The sequence below is a fragment of the Pleurodeles waltl genome, chromosome 5, assembly GCF_031143425.1.
Source record: "Pleurodeles waltl isolate 20211129_DDA chromosome 5, aPleWal1.hap1.20221129, whole genome shotgun sequence".
NCBI lineage: Eukaryota > Metazoa > Chordata > Amphibia > Caudata > Salamandridae > Pleurodeles > Pleurodeles waltl.
The window spans coordinates 1,592,671,123-1,592,695,148 of NC_090444.1; the positions used below are offsets into that span (position 1 = coordinate 1,592,671,123).

The 24,026-nt window shown below is 44.6% G+C and overlaps 1 protein-coding gene across 3 annotated transcripts in view; it reads left to right on the forward strand.

Annotated features, from left to right (window-relative positions):
- Positions 1-24,026, forward strand: part of TAF1B (TATA-box binding protein associated factor, RNA polymerase I subunit B) — a 638,950-nt gene that overhangs the window by 256,523 nt on the left and 358,401 nt on the right. For all 3 annotated transcript variants that reach the window (XM_069235908.1, XM_069235910.1, XM_069235909.1), the window contains one exon: positions 12,812-12,959. In XM_069235908.1, coding sequence (XP_069092009.1) covers positions 12,812-12,959 — 148 coding nt within the window. The remainder of the gene's footprint in view (positions 1-12,811; positions 12,960-24,026) is intronic.

Consider the following 24,026-nt stretch of genomic DNA (forward strand, 5'->3'; position numbering starts at 1 on the left):
TCATGACACCCACCCACTCCGCAGGACACCCGCTCGACCCCATTTTCTCCGCCAGCAAACATGCCTCCTTCAGCCACACCAGCGAACTCCACTGGACTGACCACCGTTGCATCCACTTCTCTTTCGAGAAACCCACAGCACACTATCATCCGTAACAGATTCCCCACCGCAGATGGAACAAGGTCACCGAAGACCAACTGATCACTGTCCTCTCCTGGAACCCACCTATCAACACCACCGACACTGACACAGCAGCCCACAAACTCAGGCAATGGATCAACGTCTGTGCAAACACTCTCGCCCCAATCAAGAATTCCTCCACAGACGCACCGACAGAAAGGCCTTCTGGTTCACCGCCACCTCCGAGAATCTCAGCAATCATGCCGAAGACTCAAAAAGAAGTGGGCCAAGACCAGACACTGGACTACCACACAGCCTTCAAGAACTCCATCTGCAGACACCACCAACTCATCCGAACCGCCAAGGGAACCTCCTTCAAAGAACGCATCGACAACAACACACACAGCCACAAGGAGCTCTTCAACATCGTGAAGGAGCTCTCTAACCCTGGCTCCAACATCAGCGACATCCCGCCATCACAAGACCTTTGCGACTCCCTAGCCACCTTCTACTACCGCAAGATCACAGACATCCATGACAGCTTCAGTACTCAGACCCCTCCGTCAACCACCAACACCACAGACTCGCCGATGACACCCAACTGATCCTCTCCCTCACCACGAACCCCGCCACTGCCAAGACCAACCTCCACGAAGGGTGAAAGCCATCGCCGAATGAAGAACAGCTGCCTGAAACTGAGTTCCGACAAGCTTGAGGTCTCATCTTTGGCTCCACCCCCTCCGCTTGGGACGACGCCTGGTGGCCTGCCACACTAGGATCCTCACCGACACCCACCGACCATGCACGCAACCTGGATTCATCCTGGACTCTTCACTATCAATGACCCAGCAAGTCAACGCCACCACCACCTCGTCCTGCTTCAACACCCTCCGCATGCTTCAGAAGATCTACAAATGAATCTCCATGGAAACCAGAAGAACGGTTACCCAAGCCCTCATGAGTAGCAAGCGTGACTACAGCAATGCCCTCTATGCATGAACCTCAGCCAAACTCCAGAAAAGACTGCAACGCATCCAGAACGCCTCCGCACGCCTCATCCTGGACATCCACTGCCACATCACAGCGCACCTGAGAGACCTGCACTGGCTCCCCGTCAGCAAGCGAATCACAGTCAAACTCCTCACCCACGCTCACAAGGCACTGCACAACACCGGACCAGAATACCTCAACCTCCTTCTACACCCCGACAGCTTCGCTCCGCCGACCTTGCCCTCGCCACCGTCCCACGCATCCGCAGAACAACCGCTGGCGCAGATCATTCTCCCACCTTATCGCCAAAGCGTGGAACACTCTTTCCACTCACCTGCGTCAGACAAAGGACCTAATCACCTTCAGGAGACATCTCAAGACATGGCTATTCGAGCAATTATTTAAGGACCACTGCCGCCAAGAGAGGTGGGTGGTGTGTCTGTACAGAGCTGTCTCTGTCTAGAAAAGGCCAAGTTGAAATCTCCACCTCAGATCATAGGAAAAGCTCAATTTGCTGCATTTTTTCATCAGGTCATTGAAATAGTCAGGGGTGTCAGTGTTTAGGCCATAAATAGTAAGGCGAACCAGCAGCCGGTTGTTAATGTGCCCTACCACAAGTATCCACGGACCTTAAGTGTCTGCTTTCCAGTCTAATAGTGTACTATATTGTGAATAATGATTGTGACTCTGCTGGAATAGGAGGAGTAGTGCACAAAATGTGTGTGGACCCCATGGGGGTGCAAATGCAAGCTATGCTTGAGGTGATGTGTGTTTCTTGTAGGAATATAATTAAATGTTTTGTAAGATAGGTTTGTACTTGTCATGCTTTCCATGGGTTGCTAAACCTATGAACATTAAAACTGATCAGTTTAACCAACATTATTGCCTGTCCATGAACCATGGGTGTGTAGGCAGTCCAATGTACCAGTGTGGTGATATAGTAGCTATTGCATCCCCACAATGTCTCTCTCATGGCTGTATGAGATGTCCAGCAGTTAACACAACAATAACTTCACAATTCCACCCCCACCAACACCAACAAAAGAAGTCACAGAAAAAACCCACCCAATACAGAAAGTACGAATGCTGTATTGTTCATAACTGCTGCTATGCACTAAACGCCTGGGGGGAGCCTGAGAGTGCTCAGCTAGCTTGTGCATAACTGTATTTGCAATTTTATCATCAATCCGCCTTAGGTGCTGGGACGGGCCCAGAGAAGTCTCTGCCCCTCACAGAGTCCATGTCTATTCCACCCACCTAGGTTTAGTGACTATAAACATTGAATCAGTCAGTAGAAAAGGGGCAGGACCAGCCATCCCAAATCCTAGATATAATGGAGCGCCATATTTAAGCTGCAGCAGTACGAAGACTACATAGCCAACAGGGAGCAACAAATCTGCCAGTGTATAATAAGGCGCTCTGTAGAGATCAGCCATAATCCGTTGTTCCGTTTCCAAGGTTAGGCCACATCACTGCGAAATGAAAGTTGTCTCTAGTCCCATTGGGCAAATGCTTTGTCTGTCCCCACACATGTACTTGGTGAAACTTACCTTTAACCTCCACTCTGTTTGGCAGGGTATAACATTGAGTATATTATTAACCATTTATGGAGCTTTTTCTGATTGCCGCACCTTCTGGACCATAGGTGTGAAGTCCAGGTAGAAAGCCACTCACAAATTGCCATGTTGTAAATCCAGATGAGATCTGTTGAGTTGCAGTATGGTGTCCCTATCCCAGGATTTCAATAATCATGCTATGATCGGTCTTGGGGGTTACCCCAATTTGGGCACCGGCGAAATGTTGGCAAGCTTCACCGTAAACATGGAGGAGAATGCTTTCTTTGTCAAAAAACAACAGGATCATTTACTGTACAACATTTTCCATGTTGGGCACTTGCTCTGCCTTTGCTACCCCCATTATCCCTACGCTATTTTGCCGTGAGTGACCTTCCAGATCATAATTTTTCAGTTTTATTACAGACAGTTCCTTAGATAGAGTGGCCAGTTTGTGAGTGTACTCACAGCTGGCACCCTTCACCTTTGAGATCCTGGTTTCCTCCTCTGTTAGTCTGGTGTCCTGTTTGTCCAAGAGGACCTTAAAAATGTCCATCTGCATGGTGTGGTGATCGCTTTTATCCTTTATGGTTTGCAAGCCCTCCTTCGGTTCTCTGAGCAACCCTACCACTTCCGAATCTGCATGTTGGATGGGCACCTGTTGCTGGTAATCTGTGTTAGTTGCGCCCTATCTCATTAAAATGAAGTTTGAATTGTTTTGATCTGCTTTCTCTAGAGTTATGCAGTGGTCAGCTTGACTTTGGCACCACAGCAGTCTCAGAGGACGGTGGCATTGTCACCCATTTCAGGGCACTAGTCAGTTTCCCACCTCCCAACCACTTACGCCCCCTAGTTCTAGCGTTTATGTAATGGAGGTGATGATCAGAGCCGCCAGTGCCTTATTGACAGTTCTTTGAGAGGACAATCAAACTGCCATGTTGTCTCATCGCTTACCCCTAACTAGGGACTGTTCTGATGTCACACCAGCTAAGGCAGCTAGACTGGTCAACCACTTTGAGCCAGTCGGCAGCAGCTAGGGGTGTCAGTTCTGTTGTTAGGACCCCACACTCAGCTCTCAGGTGCCTTAACCCAGCCAGATCATGGGTTTGGAACACAGGCTGGTCAGTGCGCACACCTGCGTCCTAGGCCTCAACAGTCCGCAGCCCCATTTCTAGCACCCATAGTTGCACTCTGTCAAATGTTATCCTTCTCCACAGCAATTGGTGGCCTCGAGAGTCGTCTAGGGCCAGGTAGGTGCGGCGGCTACAGTCACCCCACATCAGGTGCCGGCTCCATCAGATAAGCCCCCTCTCAGCAGGCCGCCGGTATCATCTAGTTGGGATATGGAAAGGCCAGGCAGAGCTGCAACTGTGTCCCGACAGGCAGCAGCCACCCCCCTCATGCCGCCATGTCACAGATAGCGCTGTCTTCTCTACAGGGGAAAAAAGAGGCATGGTGGATCTTCGCTCCAATTGTGCCACGGCCGGCCTGGGCTGTGGGCCCTCCAGCTGCTGCTCCACCTTCAGCACTCATCCAGACCTCTGCACTCACCTTGGCATTCCTATGGGGGCCTTGTCCCCCCGCCAACGACCAGTGTAGCTTTTCCTGCACCCCACTCCGACTCCAGGCGCGGTCACCAATCACCTCTGGTGCACTTCATGCGCACTGATTTTGCCTCCCGGAGCACCAGCGCTAGGCTGCAGGTGCAGACACCAATACCAACTATGGCAGGTGCCAAAATGCCCTTGTGAGGTGCATCCACCCCGATGCTGAGTGGTTCGGGGATGGGTTCTGCCTCCACTGCGAGTAGCAACAGCATAGGTGGGCTGGCAGAGATCGGATAATGGTAGATTTCTGATGTGGTCTGGGAGAGAACACCGGTCAAGCAGCCATCTTGTGCGTTGCTCTCTAGTGCTCCAAGTTAATAAATTTTTAAGTGGGTCTAGAACTTGACTTTTAAATAGTTTTGTGCAATAATGTTGTATTCCTGCATAGTCCAGGCATTTTGTTTTGTTTCATGGCAAAGATAACTTAGATCGTCTTGGACAGTTCTGATTAATGAGCTAACTGAGTAAGTCATTGCGGAACCTGAGTTTCTCCACTCCATTCCACTAAGACATTTAGGGGGTTATTACAACTTTGGAGGAGGTGTTAATCAGTCCCAAAAGTGACGGTAAAGTGACGGATATACCACCAGCCGTATTACGAGTTCCATAGGATATAATGGACTCGTAATACGGCTGGTGGTATATCCGTCACTTTACCGTCACTTTTGGTTCGGATTAACACCTCCTCCAAAGTTGTAATAACCCCCTATATCTGTATGTATGATAGACAGAAATATCTGCAGTGGCTGCTTTTTGAAGTATCCTCAACACAGATGAGTTTACCGATAGTACACTGGCATATAGACTCTGTATAAATATGAGTAGAAGGAAAAATCCCCTTCACCAGTATAAAAGTATTTTCATGTATGAGTTAGATCCATATTGCTAAATAGCGACTTCACCGTCTTACTTATGGCCTTCATGTTTGAGTTGGCCGATTGGAACGGTTGATGTTTGGGTCCCATTCGAAACTTAGGTCACCTCTTAGAATTTGCTCTTATCTTTTTCTCTTGCTTTATTTGAGAATAGTACTGCGTAAGATATTTCAGGCCATGTGTTGTGCATAGAGAAGTGTGAATATTTGCCTTTGTGTTTATAATAAGACCATTGCCTCACATCTTTAAAGTCTCTTTTAACCTTAACTTGTTCAACCTGCAAGTCATGTTTGCATGGCTGCTGTTTTTGATGTGTTAGACAAAGAGTTTTACATGCAGAACTGATCTATTCTGAGCAAGTGTGTGAGCTGTAAGGTGAGTCCACAGCTGATGGCATTTACCAAATTTAGGGAGCTTAGCCTTTATTTAGAAGCTTCATAAGAGTTTTTTCTCCTCTGTTGTTACCTTCATACTTCTGGATTGTGTACACCCAACAACTAGCAGTAAAAATTAATATAAATAACTCATTCTTTAAACAAACCATAGATCTCAAACTCTACCTAGTTATAAGGGCCAGATCCGACAGACTCACATATCTGTCTGTTCTGGAAAAATGACGTGTTTTGTTCCTACCTCTCTAGCCATGTTGATTTTGCTTATCCAATATGGAGTTCATTCATGTTCTTTCTTCCACTGCCGTACTTCCTCAATCAGTCCTCATTGGAATCCTGTGTTTCAGATTTCATATTACATGATTAGTAAGCCCATGGGCCGACCCCTTGTGTCTGAGTCTTCTTTCCTCCTTACTGATAATAAACATTACCATCCACACATGGCTAAGTCAGAAGGATTTTCCTTGCTTTGGTAACCTTATTATCAGTGGATGATCTTAGAATTTCTTCAGTGATCATCTTATAATATACCCCTTGTGATCAGTAACTTGCCTCTTTCCCCTCGTCACAGAGTTGGCCCACCTTTCCCCTGATAGCTGTGCTGTCTGAACTCAGTCAGTAAGGCCGGCCATGTCTTTGGCCTTGAATATGACAAAAAATATTCTGCCTTCTTCGGGTGATAAGACTACAGACACTTTATACTGACATTTGGAATATATGCCTGCTCTGGTGCGGAACTACACAAAGGAAAGGGGAGTGACAACTCCCCTGTCCATCACCACCCCTGGGGTGGTACCCAGAGCTCTTCCAGGTGGCCACTTGATTCTGCCATCTTCAAACCAAGATGAGCAGAAACCCTGGGAGCATCTGAGTGGTCAGGTTAGGCAGGTGACGTCAGTGATTCCCTCTGATAGGTAGTCACCTTGCAAAGTGACCAATACCCTTTTTGGTTAAGGGATTCCCTTACAGGTGGGTCCCTAGATACGGCGTTTAAGACTCCACCAGCACTCCTCTACAATAACATCTTCTGCTCTTGGCCACCGAAACCGTTGCTGAACTTCACATGAACCCAACAAGACTGCAACACGAGATGACCTCGCCCTCCAACATTGTTTCCGCGGCTCCTATCAGCACTTTGCAACATTTCCACAACTGAGCATCCTCTGGGGTTGGCAAGACTTTAGCTGCACCAAAGAAGCAAAAAGGAATCTTCCTTTGAGTGAAGGAGTCACTCCCCTGCATCAGCAGGCACCTAAGGCAACAATGTACAGCTGCTGAGATCTGCTGTCCTCTGGATCTTCGAAGATTTTCCAACACAGGTGGTGGTTCTGAGAGGTCCCCTGGGTCCTCTCTGCCTTCTGTCCAAATTAGGAGACAGTGAGCCCTTGCCTCTTCCTCCAGGATCCTTGTGCACTCAACAGTTGCAGCCACCAAGGCTTGTTGACTCCTGCTCCGAGGGATCTTCAGGCTCCAAGTAGCCCCAGCCCCATCAAGGACAGACTTCTCTCTGCTGCTCCAGCGACGTGGGACTCCTCTTCAGGTGTGCTGCCTGGGCCTCACTGCGACTTACTGTGCCTGCTGCCAATGGGTTGCTCGTGGGGGCTCTGACTGCTTCTACTGGCTCTCCTGTCTTCCTGGGGTAAGCCCGGACTCCCCTCCAAGGGTCGAGTCCCCAGGACCTTCCTTGTCCTCTCCATTCCTGCAAATCTTCTTCAACTCCAACTTGCATTTGCTTTTGCTTGTTGTTGGTCTTCCTGACCACTGACCCATCTGCCATCCGGCGACCTGCGAGGGACAGCTCCTAGACAACTTCAGGGACTTCTCTGCAGCTCCTGCACTCCGCAGCTGGCCTTTACCCATCACCATTGTCACTGATCTTCACACGTAGAAGGGTGGGCATTGCTTCCTGCCCCGCCTGGACAATCCTGCATGGACTGGACTCTGTCCTATTCTTTTACAGGTCCTCTTCAGTCAGAATCCACCATTAGCTTCCACCGGACTGGTCCTGTTCTTGCATTGCTCCACTCCTAAACCCCCATGTTAGCCTATGGGATGACCAGGTAACTTACCTCTGCCCTCCTGGTCGCTGGGGTTCTTCTAGATTCTCACCTCTTAGAGTTCCATACTCTCCCAGCCCTTGGCTAACTACTCCATATCCTCTGGTGAGGGACCTATTCTTGCTTTCCACTATTTTAGTATATGGTTTGACCCACCCTCTAGAGCCCTTGCTATTTCTTGCTATTTCTAATGTTTTTATGCTAACTCGTAGTACTTACCTGTGTATATTTTGCGTGTACTTACCTCCGGAGAGGGGGTATTGCCTATAGTATTCTAGTTCAGTGTTACTATAATAAAGTACCTTGATTTTTGCAACACTGTGTGGTTCCTTTCAGGTGTGATGAGTTAGTGTGAGTACTGTGGCATTGCAAGTGCTTCCTAGATAAGTTTTGGCTGCTCACCACAGCTACCACTAGAGAGCCCTGGCTTCCTAGCTACTGTAGCACTTACTAATAAGGGTTGCTTGGGCCTTATATAAGGTGCCAACACCATAGCTGTCCACCAGACCAGGCCTCCTACACGCCTCCTCTCTTTGTCTAACTTTAGGTCAGCCAGTAATCCCTTCCTCATCATAGAGTGGGATAGGGTCAGTGAGACTTGCTAACCCCACCCCACTCTGTGACGTAGTGTCACTGATAGAAATTCAGCTCTGGGCAGTTCAGAGCTGAAAACTGAAGTCCTCCAAGTGCTTTGCCGGGCTGAGGGGGTCACACCCACAGGGCTGTGACAACTTCAGCCCAGCAAAGTTTAGTTCTGGCTGCCAGGCTCCTGCACATTTTATGTGCAGCACCTGGCTTCCTGACCTCAACATAGGGTATGTCAGGCTGGCCTTTGCTCAGCTTGACAGACACTGCGTGGGAAGGGATGGTTATCTCCACCCATAAGGACTGGCTGCTGTTGATAGGATGACATCTTCGCCAGCACACCTGCTTTGTGGGTATGTTCAGTCATGATCTGGTACTCAGGTGCTGCTTTTGGCGTCTCCGGGAAATGATCTTGAAGCCATTTGTATATGACTCTTACTGTGTCCAAAACCATGTTGCAGATCCTAATATTGTGTTGCCGAGTCTCAATTCTTGAGTGTTTTGCATTTCTCACTCTGCAACATCCTCTGTTTTAACGTGAGCAGTCGTCGTGATGGTAAGTTATTCCCAGCCGTGCAAGTTTTATTTCATGTTCAGTGGTTTCCAGCAAGGTAATCATGCTTTGCATTTCATTTATATGGTCACCTGTATCCCTGCTGTTCTCTGCCACCGGTTGGGCACTGTTAATGGTTTGAGCCTAGTCAGAGTCCGACTGTAGTTCAACAAGATAAACCTTGACCTCGTCCTTTGTTAAGTAAGTCGATTATTTTGTCACCTTGATGTCCTGCAATTCAGATGCTTCATCTGACTGGTCTCTGTGGTTTTGCAGAAAGCGAGTGGGGTCAGATTGTTTAGTTTTCCTCTGTTAATTGGAGCTAGAACAAGTGTCCACCCTAGCTAATAAAATTCTCGTCCGAAATGCCAAATAGAGACCCCTTATTCTGGTGCGTGGTCCACTAAATTTGTGGGTGAGCAGAAATACCAGCATTTCTGTAGTCAGATCAAGCCTACACCTCCTCCATTCTTTACATGTCAGTGGAGAAGCTAGAGTAACTCTGGTTAGCATCTAGGCGTTAACTGGCAGTGTGCAATGCCCCAGTAATTTCTCATTCTGTGGTGTATGGCAGCTCTTTGTTTTGAGGGTACCAATTAGTCTTTCCCTCGGAAGATAGGTTTAATTCCTAGCTTGTGCCATAACCCATTGCATGCATTTTACCTCCGTCTTGCATGTCTTGCTTCTTACTTCAGTGTTGCTCTATCCTTTGAGGTTTTGCTGCAGGCCCAGTCATGTTGGGAGACGCCAACATGTTTAGAGAGCTTTCCTAGAAACCGAGCCCATTTTATTGCGCAAGTCCTCCTTTTAGTGTTTCTTTCTGTATTGCCTTGCAGTGTCATGACTAGCTTCATTCGTATTATCCTAACATGATAGACTCCCCCAAACCTTCCCAAAGTTTGGAAGGGAAATTCCCTCGGCTCAAGCAGCAATGCTCTGATCTCCATTTACATTTTGAAGCTAAATGCGTTTTGATATTCAGTACTGTATACAATAAGATAGGTACGAATAATGTGTCCAGCAGATTGTTCTGTTTGCATGGCCTTAAGTGTTGCGGTCTGGAATCAGTTTCTTTTTGAATGATGACCATGTGTTGGCTACTATCCAGCTATTCTACATTCACCAAAGCTCATTCTTTGGATTGAGTAGGACAGCCACAGTTTATCTTTAAAGGCATTTGTTGGATTGTGCAGTACTAGGTATGAGCAGATCACTTTTCTCATGCACATTCAGAAGGGATGGAAACAGTGTCTCTAGAATCAGTACTTAAATTAAACAGCAAATCATGGGAAGTGCTTTTTTTTGTTTTGTTAATACCTTTTGCCCGATTTGACGAATCGACAGAAAACTTTCCAAAAAGGAAAGTTCAGCTGCCTCTACTTTTTCACGGGAAAGTTTTCTGATATTCTGTCAAGTGGAGGCCAAGAAATGGGAGCCTGGGGGGCTACAATATGTCATTTCCAATAAAAAAAATGTTTGCGCAGCAGAGGTTTGGACAGCCAAGGTGGGGTTGGCTGCAGCCAACCTCTTGTTGCGCAGAGCTATAGACTGTGCACTGTGGCGGATGGCAGCCTGCATCAGGGTTAGGCTCAGGGCCTGGATAAAGGCTGTCCTGGAGGGTAGGTGATGGTGGTGGTGGTGGTGGTGGTGGTGGTGGGGAGGGGGGGGGTTGATTGTGTTTGATAGTAATACAAAGCCTGTGCAAAGTGTTATCAAATCTGGGTTTATGTTTATATGTTGTGTAGCATGCCAAATAATATTTCATGTGCCAATTAAAATATACTGATAATATTTATTTAACATTAAGCCACAGACATGCCAAATAAAGCGATTTTTTTTTTTTCTTCTATTTTTAACCAATAAAGTTGGTTCTATCATGTTCATTCTTTGAAAGGTTTTCAATAGTTTTGTCATTTTTAAATTATTTTAGAGGTTCAACTAAAAACTAGAAAACGGGGCTTCTGAACTTGGATTGAAAAAAGTAAAAAGAAAAACTATTTTCTGCTGCTTGCCTATGAGCACCCAACGTTTGGTCTCAAGCTGCTGACCATGTTCTCCAACACATACAATGTATGCACTTTTTGTGCAACATAAATAAATATCTTTATAGAGAGGGTGGGTTCCTTGGGTGAAGGTGAAGGCAAGTTCATCAGGAAGAGAATCCCTAATCAGGAGTGGAGCAGAAGATGTTGAGTCTCCCACATCTTCATTGCGTATTCTCTTGGCAGCATTTTATTGGGTGGTGTGACAGACATGTAGATAATTGATCATGCCCAGCATCCGAGTACCCCTGAAAATGTGCAGAGGTTGCAAGTAACCATATTGTCTAATACCCTATTCTTGTTTGGAGGTATAGAAAAGAAGTTCCAAACAATGGACTTGAAAAAGTCCTCTGCATTTGCTGTTCTTCCAAGGATTCTTTAGGTTTTGCAGGGTCTTCTCCAGATGCCATTTTATAAGTTGTAGTTGAATCCACAAAAAATAGTAAACACTGCAGAGATAATCTGAACAGAGAATGTAGAGGATGTCCATACACTCAAGTGCCACTCCCTAATAACAGTAATTCGGCAAAACCTCCTTCAAAATATATCAATACAGTAACATCAACCAATCATATATAGTTTCACTATGAGTCATACATACCGTGGTACTGGCTTTAGGCCCTGCTTTACCTAAAAGCACACAAATTTTACTATAAAGTACAAAAGATGGTGCTTGTGATTGTGTTAATTGTGCCTGTGAAGAAACTGCTATGCTCAAAAGTAAACTAAGTTGAAATAACATGACCTCTTCATCCCTTCATGGCAATCACAACTTTTTGTGGGACTACCACAGCACTTTAATAGAAAGTAATGATCCAGCAGGAGTGACGGGGTAATTTGTCACTTGGCTATATGGGTTTTGCAGGAGTGTTGTGAGACTTATGGGACACCAAAAATATTACAAATATAAGCAGCCATGTGATTGGCCACTCAGGGAACAGTAATGAAAACATAAGCCCACTGCCATTGTAAACGGCCTCAATATATTTTTTCTGAACATTATTACCAGAGTTGTGTTTGAGAGGCAGTAGGTAGTTTAGTGTAAATGCAATCACGGCCCACCAAGGGTCCAGAGAAATCTGGACACAGAGAGACACCAAGCACACCATCCATCAATTCTCTCACTGGTGCAATATCAGAAGATGACAACATTGTCATTCCATCTACTTCAGCAGCAGCACCACAACAACTGAGGCTGGAGAACGAGTAAGTGGCGTGGCAGTTTTACTACCTTTCAGTTGGCCAAACAAGTGCACACGAGGTTATATGCACTTTGGGAAACCATCTATGAAAAGCAGGACAATATTCATTGGGAACCAGTGGGATGTGGAAGCACCTTAAGGCTATGTATCGCAACTGCATTGTTTGTTCTGAGATGCAGAAAAATGGAGCGGCTGAGGGCCAACTGACTGCTCCAAAGGACGTGCTGTGTCAACAGTGGGATGAAAGTGATGCAAAAATGAGGCATTTTCCATCCTATTGCATGCACTTCCTCAAAGTAGTGGCTTCTGGAGAAACTAATAAAAGAATGTAGGTTGAAATGTTGTTAGTGATGTCATCCATGATGTAATTTAACATGTTATGTAATTTAACATGTTATGAGGGATGTAATCAGCAAGTTACAGATAGCTCATCCGCTGGTGAATTTCAGGGTTCTTGTGGTTTTAAAATGTTAGGTCTTGTGTCACTTTGTCGCGCAACTATAACGTCATTTATTTATGTTAGTGGAAAAATATATACATAATTATTTTTTATTTATTCCTGATTTGTATATTTCTATTCTCGTAGCTTAAATATTTTTGACAAAGGCTGTCACTTCCTCTTTGCCCTCATAAAAGAGTGTTGACAGATTGTTAAATTGTTAAGTTCCTTTTAAAAGAAGAAAAGTAAAAAACGTAGAATCACTGTATTTTGACCAAGTGCGAAACGATAAGATAATATGTCATTTGAACACCAAGTGTTTTCTCTGGTGTTTACATATAAAATTGTACTTGAAAACACTTTAGCAATCATAAAATGTTATGTTTTGTTTTTCAGTGTTTGCCCTCGTACACTGCAATAAAGAAAAAGATGTTTCAGCTTGCTGCTTTTTTAGACTTGCCAAGGTTTCCTCCAGTAACTGAAAGCTGCTTTCTTCATCCTAACCTCCTGTGTATAAAATATCTGATGGAGGCCAATCTACCTGGTAAATATGAGTGAATGGTTCGGTTGTCAGTGTCTTCTCATACATACATGTCTTTCAGTGTAATGTTTTATGAAAATAAGATTTGACCATGATATCGGTTCTCCCTTCTGAGACTCTAATAGCAGATTCCAAACATCCATAAAACATTTTGTGCTAGAGAATCTCAGATCTGTTAAAAATGTTGTGGTCCTGTCACCCCCAAACACATATGCCTCTTTCTAATAACCCTCAATAGCGCAATTTATTTTCTTCATCAAAGCAAACTGCAGCTTTTTTTGTACTTGATGAAGAGTTAGGTCTTCCATATCCCTTCTGCCTACACTTCCGGTTCCTCCACTCGATTTATAGTCTAGAAATTCTGAGCTACAGCTTTTTTTTATTTGACTTGTATTAAACTGAATCAAATATATTTTTGCAACAAATATCTAGCTTTCGTGTGCTTAATTTTGCATTAGCTATTGTACTTTTATTCTTCATGTTTACTATAATTGCCGGCTATTAAATAAGCATAATTTTTGAGTTGTAGTACGATGCTAACTGCCCCTCGTGTTTTGAAGCTCCTCAGTTTGTGAGAAAGCATAAGACTTGCCATTAAATACCTCTGTGCCACAGCAAAGATTAGTAGTGTTTAAATCCATAAATTTCACGCAAAGCACTTTTAGCTGTCTTTTTTTCAGGTCAAGTCAGAGGCCAGCACATGTGCTACATGCGCTGTCCCATGCAAGAGATATTGGGCCTGATTACAACTTTGGAGGAGTTGTTAATCCGTCCCAAATGTGACGGATATACCACCAGCCGTATTACGAGTTCCATAGGATATAATGGACTCGTAATATGGCTGGTGGTAAATCCGTCACTTTACCGTCACTTTTGGGACGGATTAACACCTCCTCCATAGTTGTAATCAGGCCCATTGTTTACAGTGGAAGGCTTGGAGCTCGCTCATTGCTTGCCATTCATTGGCTTAACAGTCGTCTTTTTACACTGCCTCTTAATTTGTCAGTGCATGCAAGTTGTCGCTTCCTGTTTCTTTTCTGGTGCATGCTCCATGCAGAGATTGAGTCCTCTTGATCGGTGTTCATCCCCTGCTTGAAGTACTTATTTCCCATGTTGCTTCTTGCCCTCCCATCCAACATCTGTGTTGCTCCCTCTTGCCCCCCTACACCTCGCTGCCGTCCTTGCTTGCTCATATCCCACCCCCTTCCCTGCTTGCCTGTCCTACCCAGAAAAGAAAGCATTTTGAGAGGCATCAGTGTTTGCCGGGTCATAGCTCTTTTTTATTAACTTTACTTGTAGCCATGCTGAACAACCGAGCTGCTGTACAAAGCCGCTTAAGGACATTGTCAAAGCTAGTAGCTTTTGTATAGATAAGACCTATTGGCTTTTGTAAGTGCTTCTACTTTATTGAAGTCCAAAGTCCCGTGTTCATAGTCCTGATCACAGTATGACCGAAGACAGTGCCTTCCACCTCCTCTGACCCGCACTCTCCCCTTCATCATATTCTGCCACCTTTTCAGTTGCTGTTTTGAGATAGCTAGATGGAGTAGAAGGGACCCTCTGGCAGCCTAGACTTCTTTAACTTCTTATCATGCCCTCATACAGTGTCATAGACAGGAAATGTGATTCATTTTAGGGGTTTGCACTTTTGTTCTTTTCTTTGACACAATGCAGGACAGGATGTTGATGAAAAGGTTTTCAGATTCCGGTGCCCCAGATACTTACCTGAATACTGGGTGCACCTGTTTTTAGTTTCTAGGCCTTCCATGCACTGAGTGCGCTTTAAAGGCCCAATGAAGTGATGTTTGGAGAACGTTTTTTATTTTTTTAGTGAATATATGTTGGAAAACCCACAAAAATATTCTTGTGTGCCATGGGTCTGAAATAACAGCGGGAAAGTGCACACAAGAACTCCTTAAAGTGCACCAGCAGGGGCGGGGACTGGTTTGGGCTCAGGGCTGCTCTTCCCCCGTTGCTTTAAGCCTTTTTCTCACCTCCAAGTGCTTTTCCTGCCTTGCTCATGCATTGCACCAAACTTTTTTAAGTATACTTTTTAAATTTGTGTTGGGCCCAACAACAACTGCCATTTCCTTTCAGGTCGATCCATAATGCAGAACAGACATTTGTGTTAACATTTTTTTTTTTTTGGTTTAGCGATCCACGATTGCACAAGTGGTGTTCACCATCTTGGATTGGTAATAAAAAAAAAAAAGAGAGAGAGAAAATGTTGCTTGTCATTACAGTAACACATGCATGTGTGATGATGCGTGCATGTGTGTATGTCATCATGCATGCGCTACAGAACAACGAAGCAAGCAGCATTACCTCACCGTCATCACACTTTTTAAAATCTTTATTTATTGTTTGAAGATGCTGCGCAACATTGGCAAAAACCGTTAGCAAAATAAATCAGTTAACAAGACGAGACCTGTTGGCTTTGACGCTGCTTGTGATTGTGGTTGTGCCAAATCCAGGAAGAATGTGGATTCTCTTCTTATTCATTTAAAGGAATTGTTTCATCATTGTCACATTTCACTTTTTTTTCTTTTTCTCCTGGAGGGTAATATCCCCCAATATCAAGATAATCACTTTTGAGAAAGTCATGGAGAAGCATGGGGAGCCTATACGCCTTTCGGATCACTATATATCTCACAGCCCAGCAAGTTTAAATGTTCCCAAAAAATAACTGTACAACCTTAGTAACTGATTTCTTAAGCGATATAAGTGGGGAACTCTGGAGACAAATTACTTTGCCATTCTCGCATTTTGCTAGAGCTTTATTTGGCCTTCAAGGGATAGAGTGCACATGATATGTTAATCTGCCCCTCTGTGTGCCCTGCGAGGTGCGAGTCTCCTTAGCTTGCCCTGCTCTTTACCTCCTCCCTTTTGGCCTCTATAGGTTTCATTGTAGCCTCACATCCCACCACTTTTGTTTCCATCCCCTCCATATAAACTATACTACTCTCCATCTTATCAAGCTTCTCCACTGTGTTGTCAAGAGACAGCTCTTCTCCTTCTGGGCATTGCATGACCAGCTTGCCTAGAGACCCTCATCCTCGTAACCATGGAGCATCATCCCTGGGAGTCTGTGGGTTGCTTGCCCTTTCTTGTGTTTTAACCATTGTTTCCACTATCTGGAAATACCCAGACTTCAGTCTGAGTGGAGGCCTTTCAGACCCAGTCACTTTCCTTGTGGGAACACTTCCCCACATAGCTCATTCCTCTGGCACCTGGTGCACCAACTTCCCGATACATAAAGGTCTAACCGGAGCCTTCATATTCACTTAGTTGATTTCTCCTGCTCTCCATAGGAGTGTTGTGGGACATCCACACATGGGAATGCAGACATAGCTCTTCTCTCACCACTAGCACTATCCCTGTCTGCCTACTGCACACAAACTTGGGTATTTACAGCAATTACAAAAACGTCCATTGAACTTATTCTAGCCTCCTTAAACCTGCAGTCTGTTCTGGTAACACTACCCCGGTCTGCCACTTGGGACCATCTCTGTGAGGGTCCGCCATGGCCTTGCCAGGGACTGAAGGCTGCAAAAAGTGGCTTAGAGTGAGAGGGTTAATGGAGTTCTGTGGACTGACAGCCAGTTTGTTCACTGCCTGGCTTAGGTTCTACTGCTTTGCCCCTTTAGCAAGGCAATGTCACATAACCAATATACATTTTTATCTCACACGTTCAATGCCAACTTCTTATGTTTCAGTCACGTTTCCATCTAGTCTCAAATCGATAGTACCATCAGAATCTAGATTTTCACCCTTCAGGGTGCGTGTACCCAACTCAGGCCTGTTTGGGCCTTCCATGTGGAAGCCTGATGGATTGGACTCCATTTCGATTTTGCCCTCGGTGCCACGCTAAATTTACCTACACACACCAACACCTGGTTTGTAATCTGTGTTTTTCTCCCAATCACAAAGAAGAAGATTGTGAGGCCTGTTGATCGTTTCGATCTAGGAAGATCCTGCGTGATCGGAGAGCTAGAAGATTAGAGATGGCATCAAAGTACAGAACATCTCGACGTCATGGAGGAAGACCAGGCGCAGACAGCGGTCTCCATCCAAGACACTGACTCCGAACAAGATTCGGAAGAATAGGCCTATCACTGTTACACAGCACGTGAGTATGTCTGCCCCTACGCCCACATATAAAAAACCATCGAAGGCCTTTGGTACACTACTGCCAGAGGGCCAAGGCTCGACCCGAAAAAAGACTATCATCGACCGATATTCGGGTTCGGCGCCGAAAAAGGCCACTCCTCCGTTGACATCGGAGTTGAGTAAATCTGTAAAGGGTTCTGCCTCGGACTCAAGTAAGCGTCCTCACTCCTCGGAGTCGAGGCCTCGACGCCCTGCTTTGGAGCCAAAACAACAGACTCCATTTTCGGGACCGAAAAAGCTTCCATCTTCGGAACCGAAAAAATCTTATTCAGAAGAGCAAGGACTTTCGAGCCATCTCAAACAAAGTTGGAAATCACTGCAGGAACAATCTTACAGACCTTCTGATGAGGACACTGAGATTCAGCCTATCCTTGAAGTTATGGATGAGAGACAATCCAGGATTCACATCCACAAAGAGACTGGCAGAATAGGTACTGCTCCTCTTCTTCAAACCAAAAGGAAGCTGGCTTTTCAGTAACAATTAGACACTGCTCATCCACCAGCAAAAATTTATAAACAGAAGAAGCCAGCACCTGCCCCTACTTCTCCTCCTCATTCACCACAGCTTTCCTTTTCTCCTCCACCCACCAGCCTACCACTGTTGCCTTCACCAACGTATTGACAGTATTCACATGGGGATACAGTGGATCCTTGGGATCTGTATGACCCAGATCCTATTCCTGATAATTACCCTGATTTATACCCATCCAAGCCTCCTCCACCAGAGGACACTACTGCATACAAGCAGGTTGCTTCCAGGGCAGCTGCTTACCATGGGGTGCTTATGCACACTGAACACTTAGAGAAGGATTTCCTGTTTAACACTCTATCATCCACCCACTCTAGATATCAGTGCCTTCCTATGTTCCCTGGAATGGGTAAACATGCAGACCAAATTTTTAGTGAGCCAGTCAAAGCTAGAGTAATTACTCCTCGTATTGACAAAAAATACAAACCTGCTCCTACAGACCCTGATTATATTGCACACCAGGTTCCTCCAGACTCAGTGGTAGTGAGTATGGCTAGAAAGAGGGCTAATAGCCATTCCTCAGGGGATGCTCCTCCCCCTGATAAGGAGAGTAGGAAATGCGATGCAGCTGGCAAGAGAGTGGCCACGCAGGCAGCCAACCAATGGCGAATTGCAAATTGCAATGCAGACACGATAGAGCCCACTGGGACGAGATGCAAGAATTCCTACAGCACCTCCCAAAGGAACATCAGAAAAGGGCACAGCAGATTGTAGAGGAGGGTCAGGCCATAAGCAATAATCAGATATGGTCTGCCCTTGATGCTGCAGATACAACAGCCAGAAGTGTCATATACTGTCATTACTATAAGAAGGCATGCATGGCTAAGTTTTTCTGGTTTAAAACCAGAAATCTAGCAGGCAGTACTTAACATGCCTTTTGATAAAAAGCATTTGTTTGGTCCAGAGGTCGTTAAGACCATAAAAAAACATGAGGAAAGACTCCGATATTGCTAAAGTAATGGGAGCAATATACACTACACCGAATAGAGGCTCCTTTCGCAGGCAACAATTTAGAGGAGGATTCAAGCCACAATCCTCTGAGGCTTCTACCTCCCAAGCAAAGCAAGAACAGCAGCAGCAACCATACCAGAGAGGGGGATTTAGAGGGTCTTACAGAGGCCAATATTTTAGAGGCAACTTCCAAACCTCAAAACAAGCCACTACACCATCAAAACAGAGACTTATTTACCATCTCTCAATCCCACACATCTCCTGTGGAGGGAAGACTACAGCAGTTCCACTCTCATTGGCAAAACATCACCACAGACCATTGGGTGTTGTCAATTATCCACAATGGCTATTGCCTAGAATTGATTTCTACCCCTCCAAACATTCCTCCACGTTACCACAGACTGTCCCCAGAACACCATGTTTTATAACAACAAGAGGTACAAGCGCTACTACTGAAGCAAGCAATATAATTGGTCCCACATTCTTAAAAAGAAACAGGAATATACTCATTATACTTCCCTTTTCCCCAAAAGGATGGCACTTTCAGGCCCATCCTAGACCTCAGATCTCTAAATCTATACATCCTGTTAGAACAATTTCACATGGTAACTCTGCAAGATGTCATTCCACTACTACAAAAACAAGATTACATGACTGCTTTAGACCTCAAAGATGCATATTTCCATATACCCATCCATTAAGCTCACATGAAATACCTCAGGTTTGTCATAGCAGGAAAACATTATCAGTTCAAAGTTCTACCTTTCAGCATAACAACAGCTCCAAGGGTATTCACAAAATGTCTAGCAGAAGTAGCAGCCTACCTAAGAAGACAGCAGATTCATGTCTTTCCATATCTAGACGATTGGCTAATAAAATCATGCAATTTTATACAATGCCAAACACACACTCAATACGTAATAGAGACCCTATATATACTAGAGTTCACTCTCAACTACCAAAAATCTCATCTTCAACCAGCACAGGTACAACCTTACGAAGGTGCTATTTTAAATAAGCAGAAAGCCTTAACGTATCCAAATACACAAAGGATACAGGCTTTCCAAAATCTCACCAAAAATACAGCCAAATCAACAATACACCGTACAATTTATCATGAGAATTCTAGGAATGATGGCATCTTGCATAGCAATAGTACTGAATGCAAGACTCAATATGAGGCCACTACAACAATGCCTCTCACAACAATGGTCTCAGGCACAGGGTCAGTTGCAAGATCTTGTGCTGTTAGACAGCCACACGTACACGTCCCTTCAATGGTGGAATCTCAGCAATTTAAAGAAGGGGCGGTCATTTCAAGACCCTGTGCCCCAGACCACAATAACAACAGATGCATCATTGATAGGTTGTGGAGCTCATCTCAACAACCTTACCATTTAAAGGAAATGGAATTTGAAACAGAGAAATTTTCACACAAACCATTTAGAATTATTAGCTGTGTTCCTTGCCCTAAAAGCGTTTCAACCCCTTCTCAAACACAAGATTGTTCTGATAAAAACAGACAATTTGACGACCATGTATTACCTGAAAAAACAAGGCGGGATACATTCATCTCAACTGTCCCTTTTAGCCCAGACAATATGGAAAGGGCCAATTCACTATCACATTCATCTATTAGCAGAATACATTCCAGGTATACACAATCAGCTGGCGGATCTCCTAAGCAGGACCCACCAACAGACACACGAATGGGAGATTCTCTTTCAGGTACTTCAAAAGTACTTTCAATAGTGGGGAACACCAGAAATACACTTATTTACAACGAAAACGCAAAATGCAAAACTTTGCATCCAGACACCCACAGCCCCTATCCAAGGGCATTGCTCTATGGATCAGTTGGTCAGGGATATTTGCTTACGCTTTTCCACCTCTCCCACTACTTCCTTTTCTGGTCAACAAACTACATCACACATCTCTCACCGTGAAACTCATAGCACCAACATGGGCACGACAACATTGGTACACCACACTCCTGGATCTGTCTGTAGTACCTCAATCCAAACCTCCAAACAGACCAGATTTGTTAACACAAAACAAAGGCCAAATCAGGCATCCAAACCCCAGTGCTCTCAACTTAGCGATTTGGCTCCTGAAGTCATAGAACTTGGGATACCTAAAACTTCCATTAGAATGTATGGAAGTGCTCAAGCATGCACATAAACCTACCACTAGACAATGTTATGCTAACAAGTGGAAATGATTTGTGTACTACTGTCAATCTAAAAATACTGATCCACTTACAGCATCAATCAAGATATTGTATGCTATCTACTTCATTTGCAGAAATCAAATCTAGCTTTCTCATCCAATAAAATTAATCCTACTACAATATCCGCATATTTGCAGACTATTCAACCCACCTCTCTATTCAGAGTTCCAGTTATGAAAGCCTTCATGGAAGGATTAAAACGTACGATTCCACCTAGAACACCACATGTTCCTACTTGGAATCTAAATATCGTACTCACCAGACTCATGGGCCTACCTTTTGAACCCATGCATTCTTGTGAGATTCAATTTTTGACATGGAAGGTTGCCCTCCTAGTAGCTATTACTTCCTTGCGAAGAGTTAGTGAAATACAAGCATTCACTCTTGAAGAACCTTTTTTCCAAGTGCACAAACATAAAGTTGTACTTGGAACAAATCCCAAATTTCTACCAAAAGTATTATCACCTTTTCACATAAATCAAATAGTGGAATTGCCAGTCTTCTTTCCACAGCCAGACTCAGTTGCAGAAAGAGCCCTTCATACTCTTGATCTCAAAAGAGCTCTAATGTACTTTGTAGATAGAACTAAAGAATTTAGGAAAACAAAACAACTTTTCGTTGCCTTTCAGCAACCACATAAAGGCAATCCTATCTCTAAACAAGGATTAGCAAGATGGATTGTTAAATGCATACAAACATGTTACATTAAGGCAAAAAGACAACTTTTGATCACACCTAGAACACATTCTACTAGAAAGAAAGGAGCGTCTATAGCATTCTTAGGAAACATAACAATGGCAGACATATGTAAAGCTGCCACATGGTCTGCTCCTCGTACATTTACAAAACATTATTGTGTAGATGTATTTACAAAGCAACAGGCCAATGTTGGGCAAGCTGTCTTAAGAACATTATTTCAAACAACTTCAACTTCTGCAGGCTAGGCACTGCAACGTTTTGGGAGGATTAACTGCTTTGTAGTCTATGAATAGCATGTGTATCTGCAGCTACACATGCCATTGAATGGAAAATGTCACTTGCCCAGTGTACATCTGTTAGTGGCATGTAGTGCTGCAGATTCATATGCACCCTCCCTCCTCCCCGGGAGCCTGTAGTCGTACGTTTTATCATTTGTATATATGTAGATACATTTACATTTGCATGGACATCTATTTTTTACTCACTGCTTTTATACAACATTTATATTCTTACACTTTATCACTCCTTCCTACACCCTTTTGCGGGAAAACAATCTAACAATGGAGTCGATGCCCATACTCAGTATGACCGAGAGGAGGAGTCACTCGATCCCGTGATTCCGAAAAGACTTCTTCGAAGAAAAACAACTTGTAACACTACGAGCCCAACACTAGATGGCAGAATCATGCATAGCATGTGAATCTGCAGCACTACATGCCACGAACAGATGTACACCGGGTAAGTGACATTTTCCATATAGATATAGTATCTCTCTTGCATACGTATATCTCTCTCTCTATATATATATATATATATATATATATATATATATATATATATATATAAAAACACAGTGATGGCAGCCGCTGTGTAGTTCTAATTAGGTTTGAGGTTCCACAGAAAGAGCATTTTTTGTTTTGCTATTAACTTTTGAGCTATTTGATCAACTTTCAGGAAATGTTCCAAACAAAAACGTTCATCTGTCTCAGCTCTTCCTTGGAAGATTTCAGTGTGATCCATCAAGCAGGTGCTGGGAAAAAGCAGTGGGTGCAAAACGTGTTTTTGTTGCAATTTCCCATAGGAATTTTAATGGGCGTTTTAGAAAAAAGAGTGAAATAGAATTGCACCAAATTTGGCACAAAGGTATTTGGTGTAATTCTGTTCAACCATTTTTTTTTAAAGAAACTAAGGTTCAAATGTTAATTATGTCTGGATAGTTGGACCAACGGGAGTACTGCAGTACTCCCATGTTGTGGTAAATTTAGAAAAAAAGGAATGATTGGATGGGCCCAGAGGGCTTTTTTTTGCTTTTCAGCCACCTTGGTCCTTATAAACTGATCAGTCTGATTGGTTTGTTACATTATCAACAGATGTTTCAGCTGCCATTACAGGACATGGGACTCGGTCCCTCTGTCCTGAAACTGAAAAAAATAAGATATAAGGTGGCAGGTTAGTCAATCAATCAATCAAATAATTTCTTAAGCGCACTACTCACCTGGTAGGGTCTCAAGGCGCTGGGAGGGGGGGGGTTGCCGGTTACTGCTCAAAAAGCCATGTTTTAAGGTGCTTTCAGAAGGTTAGGATGTCCTGGGTCTTGCATAGGTTGGTGGGGAGGGAGTTCCAGGTCTTGGCGGCGAGGTGGGAGAAGGATCTGCCACCAGAGGTGGTGCGTTGGATGCTGGGGACTGTAGCGAGCGCGAGGTCAGCAGAGCAGAGCTGTCGAGTTGGTATGTGGAAGTTTACTCGTTCGTTGAGGTAAGCCGGTCCAGTGTCGTGGAGGGCTTTGTGAGCGTGGACGAGGATTTTGAAAATGATCCTTTTGTTGATGGGCAGCCAGTGTAGGGATCTTAGGTGGGTGGATATGTGTTTGTAGCGAGGGAGGTTGAGGATGAGACGTGCGGCTGCGTTCTGGATTCGCTGTTTTCTTTGAAGCTTGGCTGTGGTCCCTGCGTAGAGGGCATTGCTGTAGTCCAGTCTGCTGCTAATGAGGTCGTGATTGACTGTTCTTCTTGTTTCTAAAGGAATCCATTTGAAAATCTTGCGTAGCATGCGAACGGTGTTGAAGCAGGAGGATGATATGGCGTTGATTTGCTGGATCATGGAGAGAGAAGTGTCTAGAACGATGCCAAGGTTGCGTGCGTGGGTGGTGGGTGTTGGCGGTGGTCCGAGGGTGGTGGGCCACCAGGAGTCGTTCCATGCTGTCTTGTTGGGGCCGAAGATGATGATCTCTGTTTTGTTTGAGTTTAATTTGAGGTGGTTTGCTGTCATCCATTTGGTGATGTCGAGGAGTCCGGCGTGCAGGTTAATCTTGGCGGTGGCTGGGTTCCTGGTGAGGTAGATGATGAGCTGGGTGTCGTCTGCGTATGAGATGATGGTGATGCCGTGGGGGCGGAGGATTTTGGCGAGAGGAGCCATGTAGATGTTGAAGAGGGTGGGGCTGAGGGAGGATCCTTGGGGACCCCACAGATGATCTTGGTGGCTGTAGACTGGA